At 43.7% G+C, this 22967-nt stretch overlaps 1 protein-coding gene across 13 annotated transcripts in view; it reads left to right on the top strand.

Moving 5' to 3' along the window:
• lrp3 (low density lipoprotein receptor-related protein 3) overlaps window positions 1–22967 on the top strand; it is a 64305-nt gene that overhangs the window by 19081 nt on the left and 22257 nt on the right. For 8 of the 13 annotated variants that reach the window (XM_041192019.1, XM_041192020.1, XM_041192029.1 and 5 more), the window contains exons 2-3: window positions 3355–3396; window positions 15755–15893. In XM_041192019.1, coding sequence (XP_041047953.1) covers window positions 3355–3396; window positions 15755–15893 — 181 coding nt within the window. Of the gene's footprint in view, window positions 1–3354; window positions 3397–5803; window positions 5859–13636; window positions 13756–15754; window positions 15894–16479; window positions 16608–22967 lie in introns of those variants that run through there. The other 5 variants (XM_041192022.1, XM_041192021.1, XM_041192030.1 and 2 more) reach the window with 4 other exon arrangements.

Raw genomic sequence — 22967 nt, 5'->3', positions numbered from 1 at the left:
CACTGCACCCGACCTTTAGCCTGGGATGTCTAGTTTTTTGTCTGCACTGTTTACCTTGTGATTTTTGTCTGCACTGTTTACCTTGTGAACCCTCTCTTACAAGCAGAATTGCAGATGATGCCACAGGTGGGAACTTATTTCCAGGTACCCTGTATTTGTTGTTCAGTGATACATCTTGTTCTTCTAACCCTTTTACTAATTTTTAGATTATAGTTAGCCTAGGCTTAGGCTATTGTAATGTAAGTGGGCCTAGTCCTATATGTGATATCTGAAATCTGAAACACAATTGGTCCCAAGGATTTTGGATAAGGATACTCGATCTGCAAAATGTTATCATTTATTGTGAGGGGAGTTAAATATGAAAGTAGGGAGGTTATGCTTCAGTTATACAGAGCACTAGTGAGACCACGTCTGGAGTACTGTGTACAGCATTGGTCTCCTTATTTAAGGAAGGACGTAAATGTGTTGGGAGCAGTTCAGAGAAGGTTTACTAAACTAATACCAGGAATGAACGGGATGTCTAACAGGGAAAGGTTGAACAGACTAGGCTTGTATCCACTTGAATTTGGAAGAGTAAGGCGACTTGATTGAAACTTTAAGCTCCTGAGGGATATTGACAGGGTGAATGTGGAGAGGGTGTTTCCCCTTGTGGGAGAATCTAGAACTAGGGGTCACGGTTTAAAAATAAGGGATAGCCCATTTATAACAGATGAGAAATTTTTTTCTCTGATGCTCGTGAGTCTTTGGAACTATCTTCCTGAACAGGGGGTGGAAGTAGAGTCTTAGAATATTTTTAAGGCAGAGGTGGATAGATTCTTGATAAGCAAGGGGGTGAAATGTTATCAGGGGTAGGCAGGAATGTGGAGTTGAGGTTACCATGATCTTATTGAATGGCGGAGCAGGCTCGAGGGGCCAAGTGGCCTATTCCTCCTAATTGGTAATTTCGCATGTGAATATTTCTGGTGCTGATGTGATTACGTTTTGCTCCTGATTGGTGGCTATGTGCCTGGGATTTTGGGATTGCCTGTATGGGAAGTCTGGATAGTCCACAAATGTGCTCTGATTGCTGGAGCTGAGGGATGAAAGCTACTTGTTGACTGAGCTGGTGTTGCCTGCCTTTATGTCTTGTTTTGCTGTGTTGTAACATGAATACACCCTGTGGTATTTAAATGCTTTCATCAACACATTTTTTACAACTCAGCTTGCTGTAGGTTTGTTGGTTTGTTGATTTGAGGCTGGGAGTTATTCAGGGTTAGTTTCAGCCCCCGGGAGGTTACAGTGCCAACAACCCTTGACTGAAATAGGCCTGAGCACTCAGATACAGTTCTGTTTTTCTGTGGGAGGCATGGTTAATTATTACTGAGAGAAATAAGCTTTGCCATTATAGAATCGTACAGCATAGAAGGAGGCCATTCAGCCCATTGTACCTGTGTCAGCTGATTGAAAGAGTTGTTTCATGAGTCCCACCTCCCCATGGGCCTGCACAGTTTTACCCCTTCAGGTATTTATCCAATTCCTTTTTGAAAGTTACTATTGGATCTGCTTGCCCTGTCCTTTAAGTCAGTGCGTTCCAGATCATCAGTACTCGCTGTTTTTAAAAAAATTCTCATCTCCCATTCTCCTGTTGTAGCACCTTTCATAACTGCAGGACCCCCAAAAGCACCTTATTGCCAATGAAATACCTTTCTGAAGTGCACTGCTGTGTAATGGGAACGTAAGAGAAGGTGGAGACCATTCAACTTCTCAAACTATTCTGCCATTTAGTTAGATCATTCCTCATCTGTATCCAAACTTCCATTATCTTGATTCCATTACCCATACCACAGACACGTTTGTCAATCTGAATCTTGAAATTTTTAATTAACCCCCAGCCTCAACAGGTTTTTTCAGGGGGCGTAATACACTTCCAGATTTCCACTACCCTTTGTGTGAAGAGGTGCATCTTGACATCATCCTAATGGTCCAGCTCTAATTTTTAAGATTTTCCCCCTCATTCTGGACTTGGCCAACAGAGGAAAAAAAATTACCTTCCTACCCCACCAGCTAATTTAACCATCTTAGACACCTTAATTAGATTTCCCCTTAATCTTCAATATTTGAAGGTGCACAACTTTAGTCTGTACAATCTGTTTTCATAATTTAACCCTTCTTGTGTTAGGATCATTCTGGTGAATCTGTGCTGCACTCCCTTCAAGGCCAGGAGATCATTCCTGAGGTGTGGTGCCCAGAACTGAATACCATACCCGAAATGGGCTTGAACCAGACTTTTATACAACTACAACATAACATAACCCCCTTCCCTTTGTGCTCCTGGAGATTAATTCATTAATCCAAAAAACTGATTGGTTTCAATCCCCCTGCCTGTTGCCTGGCTAAGATTGGCTACTTGTATTTGATACTGGGCCTCTAGCAAGGTCCTCCACATGATGCAAAAGCAGCTATTGAGCTAAAGGAGGAGGTGTTAGGACAGGTGATCCAAAACTTCGCCATTGGTGGAGGTTTGAAGTTCCAAAGGAGCATCTTAAAGGAGAAGAGAGAGGAAGAGGCAAAGAGGTTTAGGGAGGAAATTGCAGAGTTGAAATGGCTGAAGCCACAGCCGCCAGATTAAAGATAAATCTCAGAGAGAACACAGTTGGCAGTGATGCTAACCTACCCCGATTGCATAGTAGGCACAAGATACAGAAGTAATGCACTAAAGAGATGGACTGGGAGTTTTCATAATGTGAGTGGAAGAGCAGAATGCATTCTGAATTGGTTATCTGTTGTGATACCATCCGGGTCTCTTTCTCCGCTAACCTGTGACTGTGTGCAGCAATGAGATAAAGGAGTGAAATGTGCTTCATTGACAACTGAGGCCCATCTGCCCCCTCAGGTGAATGTAAACAACCCTGTGATCCCTTTTGTAAGAAGAGCTGGTGGATTCTCTCCTGTGTGCTGGTCAATATTTATTCCTCAAACATCATTAAAATGGAAGATTTGCTTGCTTGCACCAAATTATTATTTGTACGTAAGTGGAAAGATCAGTTGGTGTTTATTTCTGTGTGGGTTTTATTTTCCCTTTTGCAGTGTCTCTTTCCTGGATGTGCTGTTTGATGGGACGACATGTAACCAGATCTGAACTTTCCCAGTGACTGAGAACCTGTGATTTACTTGGCGATGCTTACCTTTGCCCTCCCTCCTTCCTTCATGCATCTCAAGTTGATGGTGTCTCCGTAAATAGGGCTTAGATCTGGACTGCCACAGCCCCTCCTGGGAGGGAGTTTGTACCCGATCCTGTATCCATAACGATAAATGGGTTTCTTATTAAGAAAAGGTTTGCTTTTTGCTAATGGGTTTTCTTTTTTTTCTCTGCAGCTTGTTCGTTCTTTCTGGGAGGAGCAGAATGTTCCGGAATGGGTAAGAGTAATTTCCTCCTTGTTAAAGTACTAACTTTCTATGTATAAATTTTTTATAACCCTTAAGTCAAGCTTGGATCCTGCTCACTAGAACATAAAGGAGAAAAATGTGAGGCATCAACCAAATCAAGCCATAAAAGAACGATTTTAGCCGTAACACAAATGTTGTTTCTAGTGTCTGTTTTGTTCCTCATACTGAAACCTGTTACACTTTGTCACAGATGCAAAGCCATCTTTCAAAAAGTAAAAAAAGCCAGTCATTGATGGACTAAAATCCAAGTTTTATCTAATCTGCCGTTTTCTGGCCAAACAACAGCAACAATTTGTATTTATATAGCACCTCTAATGTAGTAAAACATTCCAAAGCATTATCAAACTAAGTTTGACACTGGGCCATATAAGATGATATTGAGATCTGTGATCAAAAGCTTGATCAAAGAGGAAGGTTTTCACGAGCATCTTCAAGGAGCAGAGAGATGCAGAAGCTCAGGGAAGAAAGCTTAGGGTGCAGGAAACTAAAGACATGGCAACCAAAGGTGGAACAAGGGAAATTGCTACAGTTAAACTTGTAGACTTGAGCCTCTTTTTTATAGCTAACTGAACTTTACATATTGCAGCGGTGGTCCCCAAGGTTCTGTGCCAAGACCACTGCTCTTTTGATATAAAAAAAATGACTTGGATATTGGAATACAGAGTAAAATTTCAAAATTTACCGATGATGCCAAACTTGGCAGACGATGAAGATGGTATCAATCGACTGCAACAGGACATAGATTAACAAAATGGGAAGACAAGTGGCAGGTGGAATTTAATACAGAGAATTGTGAGGTGATGCATTTTGGCAGAAGGGACAGGGAGAGGCAATTTAGACTCAATGGCACAGTTCTAAAGAGTGCAGGCCTTCATGAAAGGTCTAAATCCTTTACTAGCATTGTGCTCTGAGCTGAACTAGTATCTCTCAGGATAACAATCTTTCTAGGCTCTTTATTGGACAAAAATGAGGTGACTTCCTTTTTAAATATAATCCCTATACTCCCTTGCATCACTATCTGTTCCCAAGATAAAAAACATTAAATGCAATGGGTTTCTTACAATCTTTACTCTGTAGCTTTCTCTGTGGAAATTCCTGTCACTTGCACTAGTGCTACTGATTTAACATCCATTTCTTTTTCTGGTAGAACTTTTTCTGAAGTCTCCTTCAGTGTCCCTGTTGCAGCCATTGGTTTATCCTTCTGCTTCCAACAATTTACTTTTGTATGCCCTGTCTTTTGGCACTAAAAGCATACTGGTTGCATTACATCACTTTTATTCTCTATACTATCATTTTTATTGACTAGAACAGCTTCTGCTTTCTCCCTAAAGCTTTTCTGCTCTTTTCTATTCTTCCAGCTTCCCTGTGGGTTTACAAATGGAGATGTACTGCCCCCAAGCGGCCTATGTGATAATGTCATAACCATCTGCTGGATCTGCCACTTCCCTTACATTAGAAACCTAGTGGTCTTGCAGGTGTGAGCTGATAGGGATTGGGATGCTGTTTCAAAATTTTTCCATTATCATTAGCTCTCTCTTCTATTCAAGTTTCAGTATCCAAAACGACTGGTCCCACAACATTTCTTTCTCCATAGCAAACTCTGTGAATGTTTCATTTGGTTTTCTCTTTAAAGTCCGAAATTTCAATTGATATACTTAGGGGACAAGCTCGTAAACATTACAGTTTTAACTGTCTCATAATCTGAGGATTGTTCTGCTGAAAGGTTGGAATACACACCCATAGCTTTGCTGACCAAAATGCTCTGCAAAATGAGAGTCCTTGTGTCCTTTGCCACTTGGCTTTGTAGTCATCTTTTCAAATGAGATAAAATATCTCCCAACTCCATCCTCAGTGATTTTAGGCACTAGGCAGAGATTATTCATTATATCAAAGCCCGTGGTAGGACTTGACTCATCATCTGAACTACCATCTCTTCATCCTGTGACTTAACCCTTTCTTTAGCCTGTTTATTCTGTCTGATTCCTGTCTCTCTCTCTTTGAAACTCTGCCTTTTTTCTTTTCTCTTTCTTCCCTTGATAACTTCTTTCTCTGGAGTTCAAGCTTTTGCTTTTCTCTATCTACGTCAAGTTGTTTTGTCTGCAACTGAATTCTAGCTAACTTAACTGAATTGCTATCTGGGTTAACTTTCCCCGCTTCTAATTCCAAATGCTGTGCTGTTACCTCAACTATGTATGCTTTCTTAGTCCTTGTTTTTAATTCTAACTTTAACTCTTCTAATATTAACCTAACCTTGGCTAACTGTTGCAAATCTTCTAATATTAACCTAACCTTGGCTAACTGTTGCAAATCTTCTAATATTAACCTAACCTTGGTTAATTGTTGCAAATCACTCAGGGATAACTATTCCCTCTCACAGAGCCTGCTGGGCCTCATGGCCCTCTGCCTCCACCTGGAAAACGCCTCAGAGAAAGGTAAGTTTGCATCTCATAACAGGTGGCAGGACATATTGAGAAAGTTGTTAGCAAGCCATATGGGATCTTGGGCTTCATCGAGGCATTGAACACAATAGCAGAGAAGTTATGTTGAGCCTTTATAAAGCTCTGGTTAGGTCACAACTAGAGTGTTGTGTCAGTTCTGGTGACCACACTTTAAAAAGAATGTGAGAGGGTGCAGAGTAGATTTACCAGAATGGTTCCAAAGATGAGGGATTTTAGCTGCAATATTAGGTTGGAGAAGCTGGGCTGTTCTCTGCTCCAAGGAGGAGTTTGAGGGGAGATTTTATAGAGGTACACATACATATGAACTAGGAGCAGAAGTAGAAAGAAAAAATTTCTTCTCACCTGACTTATATTGGAGACCTCTTATTGTTAAACTGTGTCCCCTAATTATAGCCTTCCCACAAGGGGAAACATCCTTTCAGTATCCAACCTGTCACGTCCTTACAGGATCTTATATATTTCAATAAGATCACCTCTCATTCTTCTAAATTCCAATGGATACAGGTCCAACTTGTTCAACCTTTCCTCATAAACAACCCCTTCTAAGGAATCATATTCGCTGCTTCTCTTGCAACACTCACCATATTCGCTGTTCTCTCTCCATGGATGCTGCCTGACCTTCTAAGCATTTCCAACATTTTCCATTAATTTCAGATTTCTAGCATCCACAGTATTTTGCTTCTGTTCAACATCTATTGGTTAAGAAATGAAAATTGGCTAGCAGCCAGTGAGTGAGTGCAAGAGGAGGACTCTGAGCTAGGTAGTCAGCAGCACCTAGAGGAGAATGCGAGAGGAGGATCCTGGGATGGGCAGCCAGCAGCACCTAGTACCTAAAATCACAGGAGAAACATAAGTTTGTTGGTTGGTGAGAAACTGCTGTTAGGGATTGTCATCAGGTAGCTGAGAATTAGAAAAACACATTGTTTTTAAAAGAAGGGGCTACTTACATTTAAGTAAGAAGCACAAGCAATAGGGAAATAAAGTTGAGGCCAGGTAAAATAAAGTTGCTTAAGTGAACCAAAGTAAAACAAAATTAATGCAAGGGAAATAAATTGAAGCCATGGCAGGACAGCTTGGTTATGTGGAATGTGTGTTTTGTAATATGTGGGAAGTCATTGACACTACCAGTGTCCCAGACAACCACTTGTGCAGGAACTGTCACCAGTTGCAGAACCTTGAGCTATGGGCTTCAGAGCTCAAGTGGTGGCATGAGTTACTGGTGCTTCCGCGAGGCTGAGAACCACATAGATAGTGTGTTCAGTGAGGTGGTCACACTGCAGCTTAGGAGCCTGGAGGCAGAATGGAATGAGTGACGACCAAGAGGAGTCCAAGAGAAGTAGGCAGGTAGTGCAAGAGTTCTCTGGGGTCCCACTCACCAATCAGTTTTCCATTTTGGATACCAGTGAGGACGTTGGTTCCTCGGAGGAATGCAGTCAGAGCCAAGTTTGTGGCACCACAGGCGGCTCTATTCTACAGGAGAGGAGAAAGAAATGATAGGGGATTTGTTAGTTAGGAGAGCAAGCAGGCAGGCGTTTCTGTGGCCATAGATGTGACCCCAGGATGGTATGTTGCCTCCCTGGTGCTAGGGTCAAGGATGTCACGGAGCAGCTGCAGGACATTCTTCTGGGGGAGGGTGATCAGCCAGAGGTAATGGTCCACATTGGTACCAATGACTTAGGTAGGAAAGGGGATGAGGCCCTGAAAGCAGACTTTAGGGAGCTAAGAAGGAGAGTGAAAAGCAGGACATCTAAAGCAGTAATCTCAGGATTACTGCCAGTCCCACTTGCATGTGGGTATACAAATAGGAGAATTGAGCGAATAAACATGTGGCTGGAAAGCTGGTGTAGGAGGGAGGGCATCAGATTTCTGAGGCATTGGGATAGGTTCTGGGGAAGGTGAGACTTCTATAAGCTGGATGGTCTACACCTGAACAGGACTGGGATAACTATCCTATTTGTTAGTTTTGCTAGTGCTGTTGTCAGGGGATTTAAACAAATTCAGAACAGGGGATGGGAGATGGAGAATTAGTGAATGACTCTGAAAGACAGAAGCAGCACAGGTTAAAAAGTGTACAGCACAGAAATTCGGCTGTGTTACAAGGTATGTATGTAAATGCAAGGAACATAGTAAACAAAGCCATTGAGCTGAGGACACAGATAGACACATGGCAGCATAATATCATCGCTCTAATGGAAACTTGGCTGAAGGAGGGACAAAAATGACAGCTCAACATCCCTGGATTTTCAGACAGGGTAGGGAGGGGGATAAAAAGATGGGGGTGTACCATTATTGGTTAAAGAATCAATGCACTGTGCTGTGAGGAGGGATGATATACTAAATGAAGCATCAAATGAGGCCATATGGGTTGAGCTCAGAAAGATAAGAAATGGGCAGCCACACTGCTAGGAATGTACTATAGATCCCCAAATAGTGGAAGGGAGTTAGAAGAACAGATATGTAGACAGATTTCTGAATGCAAAAACAATAGGGCAGTAATTTTTGGGGATTTCAACTACCCTAATAACAATTGTTTCTTATTCATTCATGGGCTGTGCTGGCTGGGCCAGCATTTATTGCCCATCCCTAGTTTCCCTTGAGAAGGTGGTGGTGAGCTCCCTCCTTGAACCGCTGCAGTCTATGTGATGTAGGTACACCCACAGTGCTGTTAGGAAGGGAGTTCCAGGATTTTGACCCAGAGACTGTGAAAGAATGGTGATATATTTCCAAGTCAGGATGGCGAGTGATTTGGATGGGAACTTCCAGGTGGTGGTGTTCCCATTTGTCTGCTGCCCTTGTCCTTCTAGATTGCAATGGTCATGGGTTTGGAAGGTGCTGTAGAAAGAGCCTTGGTGAATTCCTGTAGTGCATCTTGTAGATGGTACACAATGCTGCTACTGTGTTTTGGTAGTGGAGGGAATGAATGTTTGTGGATGGGGTGCCAATCAAGTGGGCTGCTTTGTCCTGGATGGTGTCAAGCTTCTTGAGTGTTGTTGGAGCTGCACTCATCCAGGCAAGTGGGAAGTATTCCATCACACTCCTGACATATGCCTTGTAGATGGTGGACAGGCTTTGGGGAGCCAGGAGGTGAGTTACTCATCGCAGGATTCCTAGCCTCTGACCTGCTCTTGTAGCTACAGTATTTATATGGCTAGTCCAGTTCAGTTTCTGGTCAATGGTAACCCCCATGATGTTGATAATGTGGGATTCAGTGATGGTAATGCCATTGATGGTTGGATTCTCCCTTGTTGGAGATGGTCATTGCCTGACACTTGTGTGGCACAAATGTTACCTGCCACTTGTCAGCCTAAGCTTGGATATTGTCCAGGTCTTGCTGCATTTGGACATGGACTGTTTCAGTATCTGAGGATTCATGAATGGTGGTGGACATTGTGTAATCATCAGTGAACATCCCCACTTCTGACCTTATGATGGAAGGAAGGTCATTGATGAAGCAGCTGAAGATGGTTGGGCCGAGGACACTACCCTGAGGAACTCCTGCAGTGATGTCCTGGAGCTGAGATGACTGACCTCTAACAACCACAATCATCTTCCTTTATGCAAGGCATGACTCTAACCAACGGACAATTTTCCCCCTGATTCCCATTGACTCCAGTTTTGCTCGGGCTCCTTGATGCCACACTCGGTCAAATGCTGCCTTGATGTTAAGGGCAGTCACCCTCACCTCACCTCGGGAGTTCAGCTCTTTTGTCCATGTTTGAACCAAGGCTGTAATGAGGTCAGGAGCTGAGTGGCCCTGCCGGAACCCAAACTGGGCATCAGTGAGCAAGTGCCGCTTGATATCACTGTTGCTGACCCCTTCCATTACTTTACTGATGATGGAGAATAGACTGATGGGGCGGTAATTGGCCGGGTTGGATTTGTCCTGCTTTTTGTGTACAGGACAAACCTGGGCAATTTTCCACATAGCCGGGTAGATGCCAGTTGTAGCTGTACTGGAACAGCTTGGCTAGGGACACGTCATGTTCTGGAGCACAAGTCTTCAATACTATTGCCGGAATGTTGTCAGGGCTCATAGCGTTTGCTGTATTCAGTGCCTTCAGCTGTTTCTTGATATTACATGGAGTGAATTGAGTTGGCTAAAGACTGGCAATTATGATGCTGGGGACCTCCAGAGGAGGCCAAGATGGATCATCCACTTCTGGCTGAAGATTGTAGCGAATGCTTCAGTTTCAGCCAATCAGTTTGACTTCGGTGGTGGGCACATTATTGGAAACAATTCTGAAACAGGGTAAACTGTCACTTAGCAAGGCACAGATTGATCAGGGATAGTCAGCATGGTTTTGTTAGGGGAAGATCGTGTCTTATTAACTTTTTGAGGAGGTGACAAGGAGAATTGATGAGGGTAGTGCAGTGGATGTTGTCTACATATATTTCAGTAAGGCATCCCACGTTACAGATAAAAGCAAAAAACTGCGGATGCTGGAAATACAAAACGAAAATACCTGGAAAAACTCAACAGGTCTGACAGCATCTGCGGAGAGGAGCACAGTTAACGTTTCGTGTCCGTATGACTCTTCAACAGAACTAAGGAAAAATAGAAAAGAGGTGAAATATAAGCTGGTTTAAGGGGACGTTAAGCCAGTCAGGAAAGTGGAGCTGAGGCCACAATCAGATCAGCCATGATCTTTTCAAATGGCAGAACAGGCTCGAAGAGCCGAACGGCCTACTCCTGCTCCGATGTTCCTAATTTCCCACATTAGGAGGGAACGTGTGAACTTGCCCACTTTGACACAAAGACTAGAAAAGCAGCATATTATTTAAATGAAGAGAGATTGCAGAACTCTACAGAGGGATCTGGGTGCCCTAGTACGTGAATCAAGAAAAGTTAGTGTGCAGGTACAGCAAGTGATTAGGAAGGTAAATGGAATGTTGTTGTTTATTGCAAGGAGAATGGAATATAAAAGTAGAGATGTTTTGCTACAGTTACGCAGGGCATTGGTGAGACCACATCGAGGGAACTGTTTACAGTTCTGGTCTCCTTATTTAAGAAATGACATAATTGCATTAGAAGCAATTCAGAGAGGATTCACGCAAATGATTTCATAGAACCATTGAAAGGTTATGGTGCAGAAAGAGGCCATTCAGCCCATTTGTGCCTGCACCAGCCGGAAAGAGAAAAAAGAAACTAGCCGCTCATTTTAATCCCATTTTCCAGCACCTGGTCCATTGCCTTGCAGGTTACGTGGCTTTTCTAGTCTTCGTGTCAAAGTGGGCAAGTTCGCATGTTCCCTTCTAATGTGGGAAAATAGGAACATAGGAGCAGGAGTAGGCCTTTCGGCTCTTCGAGCCTGTTCTGCCATTTGAAAAGATCATGGCTGATCTGATTGTGGCCTCAGCTCCACTTTCCTGTCTGCCCTGTCTCCCACATTACAGACTGGTCAGGAAAGTGAATGGAAGGTGGCAAGTTGGATCCAAAGTTGGCTTAGTGATGGGAAACAAAAGGTAATGGTTGATGGATGTTTCTGTGAATGGAAAGCGGTTTCCAGTGGTGTTGCACAGGGATCATTGTTGGGGCCCTTGAGGTTTGTTGTATATATGAATGATTTAGACTTAAATGTGGGAGGCATGATTGGGAAATTTGCAGATGACAAAAATTGGCTGTGTAGTTGATAGTGAAGAGGATAGCTGTTGACTACAGAATGATATCAATGCTTTGCTTGAATCGGTGGAGATGTGGCAAATGGAATTCAATCTGGGAAAGTGTGAGGTAATGCATTTGAGGAGGGTAAACAAAGCAAGGGAATACTCAATGAACGGGACATTATTGAGCGGGGTTGAGGAAGGGAGAGACATTGGAGTGCATGTCCACAGATCCTTGAAGGTGGCAGGACAGGAGCACAAGGTGGTCAAGAAAGCTTTTGGAATGATTTCCTTTATTGGGCGAAGTATTGAATACAAAAGCAGGGATATAATGATGGAACTGTAGTATAAAGTGCTGGTTAGACCACAGCTGGAATTTTGTGAAGAGTTCTGGTCACCACTTTACAGGAAGGACATAATTGCTCTGCAGAGAGTGCAGAGAGATTTACATGAATGTTGCCAGGGCTGGAAAATTGCAGTTATGTGGAGAGATTGGATCGCCAAGGGTTATTTTCCTTGGAACAGAGGAGGCTGAGGGATGACCTAAATGAGGTGTACAAAATTGAGGGTCCTAGATAGGGTAGACAGGAAAGACTTGTTTCCCTTAGCTGAGGGGTCAATTACCAGGGGGCATCGATTTAAGGTGATTGGTAGAAGGATTAGAGGGGACATGTGGCAAAACCTTTTCACCCGGAGGGTGTCTGGAATTCACTGCCTAAGTTGATGGTTGAGGCTGAAACGCTCAACTCATTGAAAAGATACCTGGATCTGCATCTGAAGCGCTGTAACCTGCAAGGCAATGGACCAGGTGCTGGAAAGTGGGATTAAAATGAGCGGCTAGTTTCTTTTTTCTCTTTCTGGCCGGTGCAAACACAAATGGGCTGAATGGCCTCTTTCTGCACCATAACCTTTCTATGGTTCTATGAAATCATTTGCGTGAATCTTCTCTGAATTGCTTCTAATGCAATTATGTCATTTTTTAAATAAGGAGACCAGAACTGTAAACAGTTCCCTCGATGTGGTCTCACCAATGCCCTGCGTAACTGTAGCAAAACATCTCTATTTTTATATTCCATTCTCCTTGCAATAAACAACAACATTCCATTTACCTTCCTAATCACTTGCTGTACCCGCACACTAACTTTTCCTGATTCATGTACTAGGGCACCCAGATCCCTCTGTAGAGTTCTGCAATCTCTCTTCATTTAAATAATATGCTGCTTTTCTAGTCTTTGTGTCAAAGTGGGCAAGTTCACATGTTCCCTCCTAATGTGGGAAAATAGGAATATCGGAGCAGGAGTAGGCCGTTCGGCTCTTCGAGCCTGTTCTGCCATTTGAAAAGATCATGGCTGATCTGATTGTGGCCTCAGCTCCACTTTCCTGTCTGCCCTTTATACTCTTGTCAATTTTTTGCCCATTCACTTAGCCTCTCTCTATCCCTTTGCAAACTCCTTGCGTCTTCTTTACAACTGATCCCACCTATCTTTGTGTCATCAGCAAATTTAGCAACCGTACATCTGGTCTCTTCATCCATGTCATTGACATAAATTGTAAATAGCTGAGGACCTAGCACTGATCCCTGTGGCACTCCACTCATCACATTCTGCCAACCTGAAAATGACCCATTTATGGTGTATGGTGTACATTTATGTGTACAAGATTATGACATGTTTCAATAAAGTAGACAAAGGAAAGCTGTTCCCATTAGCTGATGGTACAAGAACTAGAGGACTTTAAGTCCTTGGACAAGAGATAGGAGGACGATAGGAGAAAGAACTTTTTTACGCAGTAAGTGGTAACGACCCGGAACTCGCCGCCTACGAGAATGGTGGAAGCAGAAATGATAAATGATTTCAAAAGGAAATTGAATGGCACTTGAAGGAAATAAACTTGCAGGGCTATGGGAATGCCGGGGAGATCGGGACTGATTGAAATGCTCCACTGGGAGCCACCTGATGGCTGAATGGCCTCTTTCTGTGTCGTAATGACTCTGACTCTATATTATCAGGCCATTGCTTCCCCGTAACTGCATTAGAATAATACATTGTGTTTTAATTGGTGTAAGACTTCAACCTTTGTACAACAGTGCATCAGCCATGACCATTGTCATGGGAGTCTGTCGGTGAGCGATCAACTCTGATAAATAAGTCGAACCATTGGGATCTGGGAATTCTGCAGATTTCACACTGTACCATGGGCATGTGAAGGAAGCTGTGCCCATTCAGGTTGGGCTGAGCCAGGTTATATGTGGCTGCTCCCTGGATTAGCTGTAAGTATAAAGCTATTCTGCCCAACTTACTGAACTGCTTTGAGGGAGATAAAAGACCTTCCTTAATCATGATCGATAAGAAAATATGGGTCTATATTCTCTAGAGTTTAGAAGAATGAGAGGTGATCTCATTAAAACATACAAGATTTTGAAAGAGCTTGACAGAGTAGATAAGTTTATTTAAATACAGAGCTTTATCCTCAATGCAAAAAGCAAAACCTTGTAGTAACCAGCTGCATGTGATAGCATTCTGTATTCCTTATGGATGTCGGGAATTGCCAATGTGAGTGGTTTACACAGGCATCACACTTTTCATAAAGAAACCTGTTTTGACCATTTATGTAAAGCTGGTGGCACTGCTTAAGGCAGACTCTGATTTATCCTGAAAGCAGTCCGTTGTGAAGCGCTTGGTTACATGCAAATTCAGCTTAAAAATCTGGAACTATAAATATAATCGTTCAGTAGTACAAAACCCGAATATTGCTGAAAAAAGAGACATGCTGAAGCCTTTCATCTTGCACTCATCAGGACACTTCAAGAATACCAACATAAGGGGGAGAAAAATAATTTATACTGATGAGAAGATATGGTTGGTTGGTTGGCAAGTGAACTCTGGTAAAGATGTTGCCATGGAGCATGCACCAATTAATGGTGACTGCCAGTTAACTTCCAAGCACTGTTTGAAAGTTAAACCAGGTAGCTTGACCCTGATTGGTCAAGACATTGCCCTGAGGAATGAGTCAGTGAATGGCTGTCATTTATTTTGTTTAGCTGAAGCAGGCACAATGTGTGTACATGTTCTTTCTGCCTGCAAAGAACAGGACCCTGTGTATTAATATATGTAGCTTCCAGTACAAGCACATGCGACACACTGCAAACCCAACTGACAGTCTTAAATTGGTTGTCAGTGTAATTGTTAGCACACTGAGGATTATTTAGCAAATGTTGTGCAATCGTGGAATCACATCTAATGTTTGGACACTGTGTTTTGAGCTTTTGTCAAGCCAAAAAGACATTCTGCCTATCACACAAATGAATAATGTGGTATATGAATTTCAGTGGCATTGTATAGGCCGTTCATCCCAAAGGCTGGTGGATCATATCAACAGAATGTCCCAGCCACTGTTTGCAATGGGCAGGGTACAGACCATACCCAACCATTCAGAAGTCCATTTGCCAGTTAATTAGCACTCTATCCACATACAATATAGATTGTTGTTTTCCCCTTATATTGGTATTCTTGTGAAGTGTCCTGATGAGTGCAAGATGAAAAGCTTCCACATGTCCTTTTTCAGCACTGCTCAAATAAGATCTAGAAATGTAAATATGTGTCAGCAAAAGTGACCAGGAAGTAGTGGGCTGTTGTAAAAATGCATCTCGTTCATGAATGTCCTTTAGGGAAGGAAATCTGTTGCCTTTATCCCAGTTTGACTTCTTATATGTGGCTGCAGTCCCCACCAACACGATCGACTCTTTACTGTCCCCTGAAGTGTCCCAGTGAAACTGTCAGTCATGTCATTCTTCCTAGCAGAATGATATGAATCACAGAATAGGCCGCAGTGCTTCAGAAAGAAGGTCCTCCAGGACTTTGTGCAACTACAAACAGGCAGTAAACACTAGCCTTGCTGGCGAGAGATACTTCCTGAGAATGAACAATAGAAAGAAGAAACCTAGTCAATTTTTTGCTTCCTGTCCCACTCACCCACAGTTTGTGCATTTTGAGACCAGTTGCGCTGTCACCCATCCTCACCCCACACCACTCCCGCCTCTGCTGCTGGCAATTGTTTTTTAAGCAGAACGAGGTGCTTTGGTTGCCATGGTGAGCAATGGCACTGTGCTGTGGAGTGGGGGGTGCAGGTTGGAGCCAGTAATTGGTGAGCTTTGAGTGAGGCCAGTTGCTTTTAGCTATGGCGGGTGGGGAGAAAACTAAGAAGAATTTAATTCCTACACATTGCAATGTTTGATTTCAATGTGTGCATTTTTTCCCTTGTTCTTTCAGCCGCCTGTCATGGAAGGCTGGAGCCTCACAAAGAGCAACGAGGAGTCATCTACAGCCCCTCCTGGCCCATAAACTACCCCCCATCCATGAACTGCAGCTGGTACATCCAGGGGGAGTATGGAGACCTCATAACCATAAGGTGCTGATTCTATGAGGTTTCAGTTTGTCAGAATGTTTCACAGTGGCCTGCCTTCCTGTACTGTACACAGGTTTGTGAGCAGATCGTTGTCTTCTCTCTGTCACTCATTGGATGGATGCACTTTCCAGTATGTCACTGAGTGAGAGAACTTGCAGCTTGGATCCTTCTAGGGCAATCCTGTGGTTGGCCTCAATGCAGGTTTTAAGGAGGCTACTTTTGCTGTTCACGAGCACCAACCACTGACTAACTGGTGGCATGTACTTCGTATAGTGTTTTGCTTGTGGCGGGTAAGGTTTCAGAAACAATATTCGGGGAAAAGAGGTTTGAGTTAATTATGGAGAGTCAGCATGGATTTGTAAAAAAAAAATTGTGCTTCACCAATCTAGTTGAATTTTTTGATGAACAGAGAAGGTTGAAGTGAATGAAGGGATGTTGTCTATTTTTAATAAATTGTTTGGCAAAGTACTACATAAGAGGTTAATTAACAAAATTGAGGTTCATTGAATAGGAGGGTCAGTGTCAAATTTGATTAACATTGGGCTTAAAGGCAGAAAATAGCGAGTTGTGATAAATTGTTATTTTTCAGACTGGAGGATGATAGGTGCTCCTGAAGGGACCCTCTTTTTTTTGATACATAAGTAGCTTGGATATTGGAATACAAGTTACGGAGAAACCTACACGTAACTGCTGCAGCTTTCGCGATGTATGTCCAAGGTGAGTAAGAGTGTGTGGAACAGAACCTGACTGGGAACACCAAACTGGGAATCTACCAAGCCTGCACTCTCAGCACACTCCTCTATAGGGGGTGAGACTTAGACAACATATCTGAGGCAGGAGAAAAGGCTGAACAGTTTCCACTTTCACTGCCTTGGGTGTATCCTCAGTGTGACATGGTCGCCAACTCGGAGGTCCTGAGCATGCTAATTCCAGCAGCATATACTCATTACTAAGCCAATGAAGTAAGGGGATTACGTCAGAGTGAGACATAGACAGAGTGTCTAGTTGGTTCCAAAGAAGAGTCATATGGAATTGAAATGTTAACTGTTTCTCTGCCCACAGATGCTGCCAGACCTAAGTTTTTCCAGCATTTTCTGTTTTTATTTTGGATTTCCAGCATGCACTGTATTTTGCCTTTAAGTTAGTGAGTAGTTGGAAATTTGGTTCAGCTGGTTAGTTCTGGTCAGTTATTTTTCTCAAGTTTAATTTGAGACTAAAGGTCAGCTCTGGTACAAAATGTTCAACCTTCAAGTGAGTTAAATAGCCTTGTTAAACTGAGAACAGCATGGCAATGGCAGTTATCTGTTATTCAGCTGAAAGTAGTTGGTTCAATCGGTGCTAATTACTGTAGCAGAAAGCTAAGTGAGCTTGTGACACATCAGAGGCTCTATATAAGCAGACAGGTGTTTCAATCCGCATGAAGTAATGGGATGCATGGAAAGGAGACTATGCTGGAGTTAGACATAGACCGAGTTTGTAGTTGGGAATTTGGTTCAGGTGGGAATTTGGTGCAGAGGGGGAAAGAGGTGCTCCTTTTTCTATTTTTTTCCAGCTTCCAGTAATTAGTGAGTTTTCTTCCTTTGTCTCCAAGGTAGGTGAATGCAACTTACAATTACTTTAGTTGTGTAAAGTACTTCTAATTGACTAATTAAATAAATAAGATTGGGCAGAAATGACAGGGCTGGTGGTGGCCGTGACTGCAGCATGTTGGAATCTGTGGAATGCACTGCAATCCCAGGCAACCATATCTGCAGTAAGTGCCTGCAGTTTAGGCAACTTTGGTTCAGAGTTGCTGAGCCAGAATCTGAGTTGCGGACATTGCAAAACATCAGGGAGCAGGAGGGTTACCTGGATACTTTGTTCCAGGAGGCAGTCACTTCCCTTAGGTTAGGCAGAACTTTGGAGTTTGTCAGTTTTCAGGGACAGGAGGGTGTGACTGAGTGGCAGGCAGGTATGGAGAACCAAGATGTAATGATGGAGAAAATTCAAGCTTTGACTGTCCAACAGGTGCTTGCTATCTGTGTGGATAAAGAGAAGGAACGTACAAATTAGGAGCAGGAGTAGGCAGCTCAGCCCCACGAGTCTGCTTCGCCATTCAATACGATCATGGCTGATCTGAATATAACCCCAACCCCACATTCCTGCCTGTCCCCCATAACCTGTCACTCCCTTGTTAATCAATAATCTATCCAGCTGTGCCTTAAAGATGCTTCCACCACCTTTTGAGGAAGAGAGTTTCAAAGACTCTCAACCCTCTGAGAGAAAAATTTCCCCCCGTTGTCTCAACTGAGCGACCCCTTATTTTTAAACAGTGACCCCCAGTTCTAGATTCTCCCACAAGAGGAAACATCCTCTCCACATTCACCCTGTCAAGACCCCTCAGGATCTTAAATGTTTCAATTTTGTTCCTTCTCACTCTTCTAAATTCCAGTGGATACAAGCCTAGCCTGTCCAGCCTTCCCTCATAAAACAACCCGCCCATTCCTGGTATTAGTCTAGTAAACCTTCTTTGAACTGCTAACATTTACATCTTTCTTTAAATAAGGAGACCAGTAGTGGACACAGTACTCCAGATGTGGCCTCACCAATGCCCTGTACAACTGAAGCATAACCTCCCTAATTTTGTAATCGATTCCCCTCACTATAAATGATATCATTCTATTAGCTTTCCTAATTACTTGCTGTAACTGCATGCTAACCTTTTGTGATTCATGTACTAGGACATCCAGATCCCTCTGAATCTCAGAGCTCTGCAATCTCTCACTATTTAGATAATGAGCTTTTTTATCCTTCCTGCCAAAATGAACGATTTCACATTTGCCCACATTGTACTCCATTTGCCAGATTTTTGCCCACTCACTTAACCCAGTTATGTCTCTTTGTACCCTCCTTATGTTCTCTTCACAATTTACTTTCCTACCTATCTTTGTGTCATTAGCAAATTTAGCAACAATTCCTTTGGTCCCTTCATCCAAGTCATTTATAAAAGTTATAAAAAGTTGAGGCCCCAACACTGATCCCTGTGGCACATCACTCATCACATCCTGCCAACCAAAAAAAGACCCATTTATGCCAACTCTCTGCGTCCTGTTAGCTAGCTAATCTTCTATCCATACTAGGGACAATGGTATTAACGCTGGACTAGTAGTCCAGAAATCCAGGGTAATGCTCTGTGGACCCAGGTTCGAGTCCTGCCACGGCAGATGGTGGAATTTGAATTCAATAAAAATCTGGAATTAAAAGTCTGATGGTGACCATGAAACCATTGGCGATTGCTGTAAAAACCCATTTGGTTCACCAAAAACGTTTAGGGCAGGAAATCTTTTCTCCTTACCTGGTCTGGGCTACATGTGACTCCAGACCCACAGCAATGTGGTTGACTCTTAAAAGCCCTCTGAAATGGCCTAGCAAGCCACTCAGTTGTATCAAACCACTACAAAGCCACAAAAAAGGTCTGAAACCGGACCGGCCAACCCAGCATTGACTGAAGCACCGGAAACGACAACATCAATCTCAGCCTTGCCGACTCTGCAAAGTCGTCCTTACTAACTTCTGGGGGCTGGTGCCAAAATCAGGAGAGCTATGTCACAGACTAGTCAAGCAACAGCCTGACATAGTCATCCTCATAGAATCATATTTTACAGATAATGTCCCAGACAGCATCATCACTATCCCTGGGTATGTCCTGTCCCAACAGCAGAACAGACCCAGCAGAGGTGGGTGGCACAGTGGTATACATTCGGGAAGGAGTTGCCCTGGGAGTCCTTAACGTCGGCTCCAGACCCCATGAAGTCTCATGGCACCAGGTCAAACATGGGCAAGGAAACCTCCTGCTGATTACCATGTACTGCCCTCCCTCAGCTGATGAATCAGTGCTCCTCCATGTTGAATGCCTTGGAGGAAGCACTGAGGGTGGCAAGGGCATAGAATGTACTCTGGGTGGGGGACTTCAATGTCTATCAATAAGAGTGGCTTGGTAGCACCACTACTGACCGAGATGGCCGAGTCCTAAATGACATAGCTGCTAGACTGGGCCTGCGGCAGGTGGAGAGGGAACCAACAAGCAGGAAAAGCACACTTGATCTCATCCTCACTAACTTGCCTGCTGCAGAATCATCTGTCCATGACAGTATCGATAGGAGTGATCACCGCACAGTCGTTGTGGAGACGAAGTCCCGTCTTCACATTGAGGATACCCTCCGTCAAATTGTGTGACACTTATCACCATGCTGAATGGGATAGATTTCAAACAGATCCAGCAACTCAAGACTGGGCATCCATGTGGCGCTGTGGGCCATGAGCAGCAGAAGAATTGTACTCAAACACAATCTGTAGCCTCATAGCCCGGCATATCCCCCACTCTACCATTAGCATCAAGCCAGGGGATCTCAGAATCACAAGGTGCCGAAGAGGCCCTTCGGCCCATCGAGTCTGCACCGACATGTGAGAAACACCTGACCTACCTACCTACCTAACCCCATTTATCAGCACTTGGCCAATAGCTTTGAATGTTATGGTTCAATGAAGAGTGCTGGAGAGCATGCCAGGAGCAGCATCAGGCATACCTAAAAATGAGGTGTCAACCTGGTGAAGCTTTAACACAGGACTTATTTGTGTGCCAGGCAGTTTAAGCAGCAAGTGATAGGCAGGGCTAAGCGATCCCACAACCAACGGATCATATCTAAGCTCTGCAGACCTGTCACATCCAGTTGTGAATGGTGGTGGACAATTAAACAGCTCTACAAATATCCCCATCCTCAGTGATGGAGGAGTCCAGCACATCAGTGCAAAAGATAAGGCTAAAGCATTTGCTACAATCTTCAGCCAGAAGTGCCAAGTGGATGATCCATCTCAGCCTCCTCCGGAGGTCCCCAGCATCACAGTTTCCAGCCTTCAACCAATTCAATTCACTCCACATGATATCAAGAAATGGCTGAAGGCACTGAATACTGCAAAGGCTATGGGCCCTGGCAATATTCGAGCAATAGTACTGAAGACTTGTGCTCCAGAACCCCTAACCAAGCTGTTCCAGTAGAGCTACAACACTGGCATCTACCTGACTGTGTGGAAAATTGCCCAGGTATGTCCTGTACACAAAAAGCAGGATAAATCCAACTTGGCCAATTCCCCCCCATCAGTCGACTCTCAATCATCAATAAAGTAATGGAAGGGGCCATCAACAGTGCTTTCAAGTGGCACTTGCTTAGCAATAACCTGCTGACTGGTGCACAGTTTGGGTTCCGCCAGGGCCACTCAGCTCCTGACCTCATTACAGCCTTGGTTCAAACGTGGACAAAGGGGCTGAACTCCAGAGGTGAGGTGACATCAAGACCGCATTTGAGTGTGGCATCAAGGAGTCCTAGCAAAACTGGGGTCAATGGGAATCAGGGGGAAAACTCTCTGCTGGTTGAAGTCGTACCTAGCAGGAAAGAAGATCTTGTGGTTCTTGAAGGTCCGTCACCTCAGCTCCAGGACATCACTGCAGGAGTTCCTCAGGGTAGTGTCCTCGGCCCAACCACCTTCAGTTGCTTCATCAATGACCTTCCTTCCATCATAAGGTCAGAAGTAGAGATGCTCGCTGATGATTGCACAATGTTTAGCACCATTCACAACTCCTCAGATACTGAAGCAGTCCATGTCCAAATGCAGCAAGACCTGGAATCAGTATCCAGGTTTGGGCTGACAAGTGGCAAGTAACATTCACACCACACGAGTGTCAGGCAATGACCATCTCCAGCGAGGATCCAACTGTTGCCGTTGATGTTCAATGACATCACCATCACTGAATCCCCCACTGTCAACATCATGGGGGTTTACCATTGACCAGAAACTGAACTGGACTAGTCATATAAATACTGTGGCTACAAGAGCAGATCAGAGGCTAGGAATCATGCGACGAGTAACTCACTTCCTGACTCCCCAAAGCCTGCCCACTATCTACAAGGCACAAGTCAGGAGTGTGATGGAATACTCTCCACTTGCCTGGATGAGTGCAGCTCCCACAACACTAAGAAGCTGGACACCATCCAGGACGAAGCAGCCCGCTTTATTGGCACCACATCTACAAACATTCACTCCCTCCATCACCGACACACAGTAGCAGCAGTATGTATCATCTACAAGATGCATTGCAGGAATTAACCACCATCTAGAAGTTCCCCTCCAAGTCACTCACCATCCTGACTTGGAAATATATTGCGTTCCTTCACTGTTGCTGGGTTAAAATCTGGAACTCCCTTCCAAAGAGCACTGTGGGTGTACCTACACCACATGGAGTGCAGTGGTTCAAGAAGGCAGCTCACCACTAACTTCTCAAGGGCAGTTAGGGATGGGCAATAAATACTGGTCCAGCCAGCAGAACCCATATCTTGTAAATGAATTTAAAAAAAATCCTAATATGTTATCCCTACACCATGAGCTTTTATTTTATGCAGTAACCTTTGATGTGGATCTTTATCAAATGCCTCCTGGAAATCCAAGTGCAGTGTACCCACCGGTTCCCATTTATCCACAGCACATGTGACTCCTTCAAAGAACTTCAATAAATTGGTTAAACATGATTTCCCTTTTGCCTTGAATTTTTCTAAGTGCCTTGCTATAACATCTTTAATAATAGCTTTGAACATTTCCCCTGACAGATGTTAAGCTAACTGGCCCATAGTTTCCTGCTTTCTGTCTCCCTGCCTTATTGAATAAAGGAGTTACATTTGCTATTTTCCAATCTAATGGAAGCTTCCCTAAATCTAGGGAATTTTGGAAAATTAAAACCAGTGCATCAACTATCTCACTAGCCACTTCTTTCAAGACCTTAGGGTGAAGTCCATCTGGACCTGGGGATTTGTCAGCCCTCAGCCCCAGCAGTTTGCTCAATATCACTTCCCTGGTGATTGTAATTTTCCCCGAGTTCCTCCCTCCCGTCCATTTCCTGATTTACAGCTATTTCCAGGATGTTACTTGTGTCCTCTATAGTGAAGACAGAATCAAAATGTTCAATTTACCTGCCATCTCCCAGCTTTCCGTTATCAATTCCCCTGACACTTCCCATAGTACCAACGCTCACTTAACTTTTCTCATTTA

This window comes from Carcharodon carcharias, chromosome 7 (genome assembly GCF_017639515.1).
Source record: "Carcharodon carcharias isolate sCarCar2 chromosome 7, sCarCar2.pri, whole genome shotgun sequence".
Classification (NCBI taxonomy): Eukaryota; Metazoa; Chordata; class Chondrichthyes; order Lamniformes; family Lamnidae; genus Carcharodon; species Carcharodon carcharias.
The sequence above is the reverse complement of the archived record's forward strand: the minus strand, read 5'-3'. Positions and strand labels throughout refer to the sequence as shown.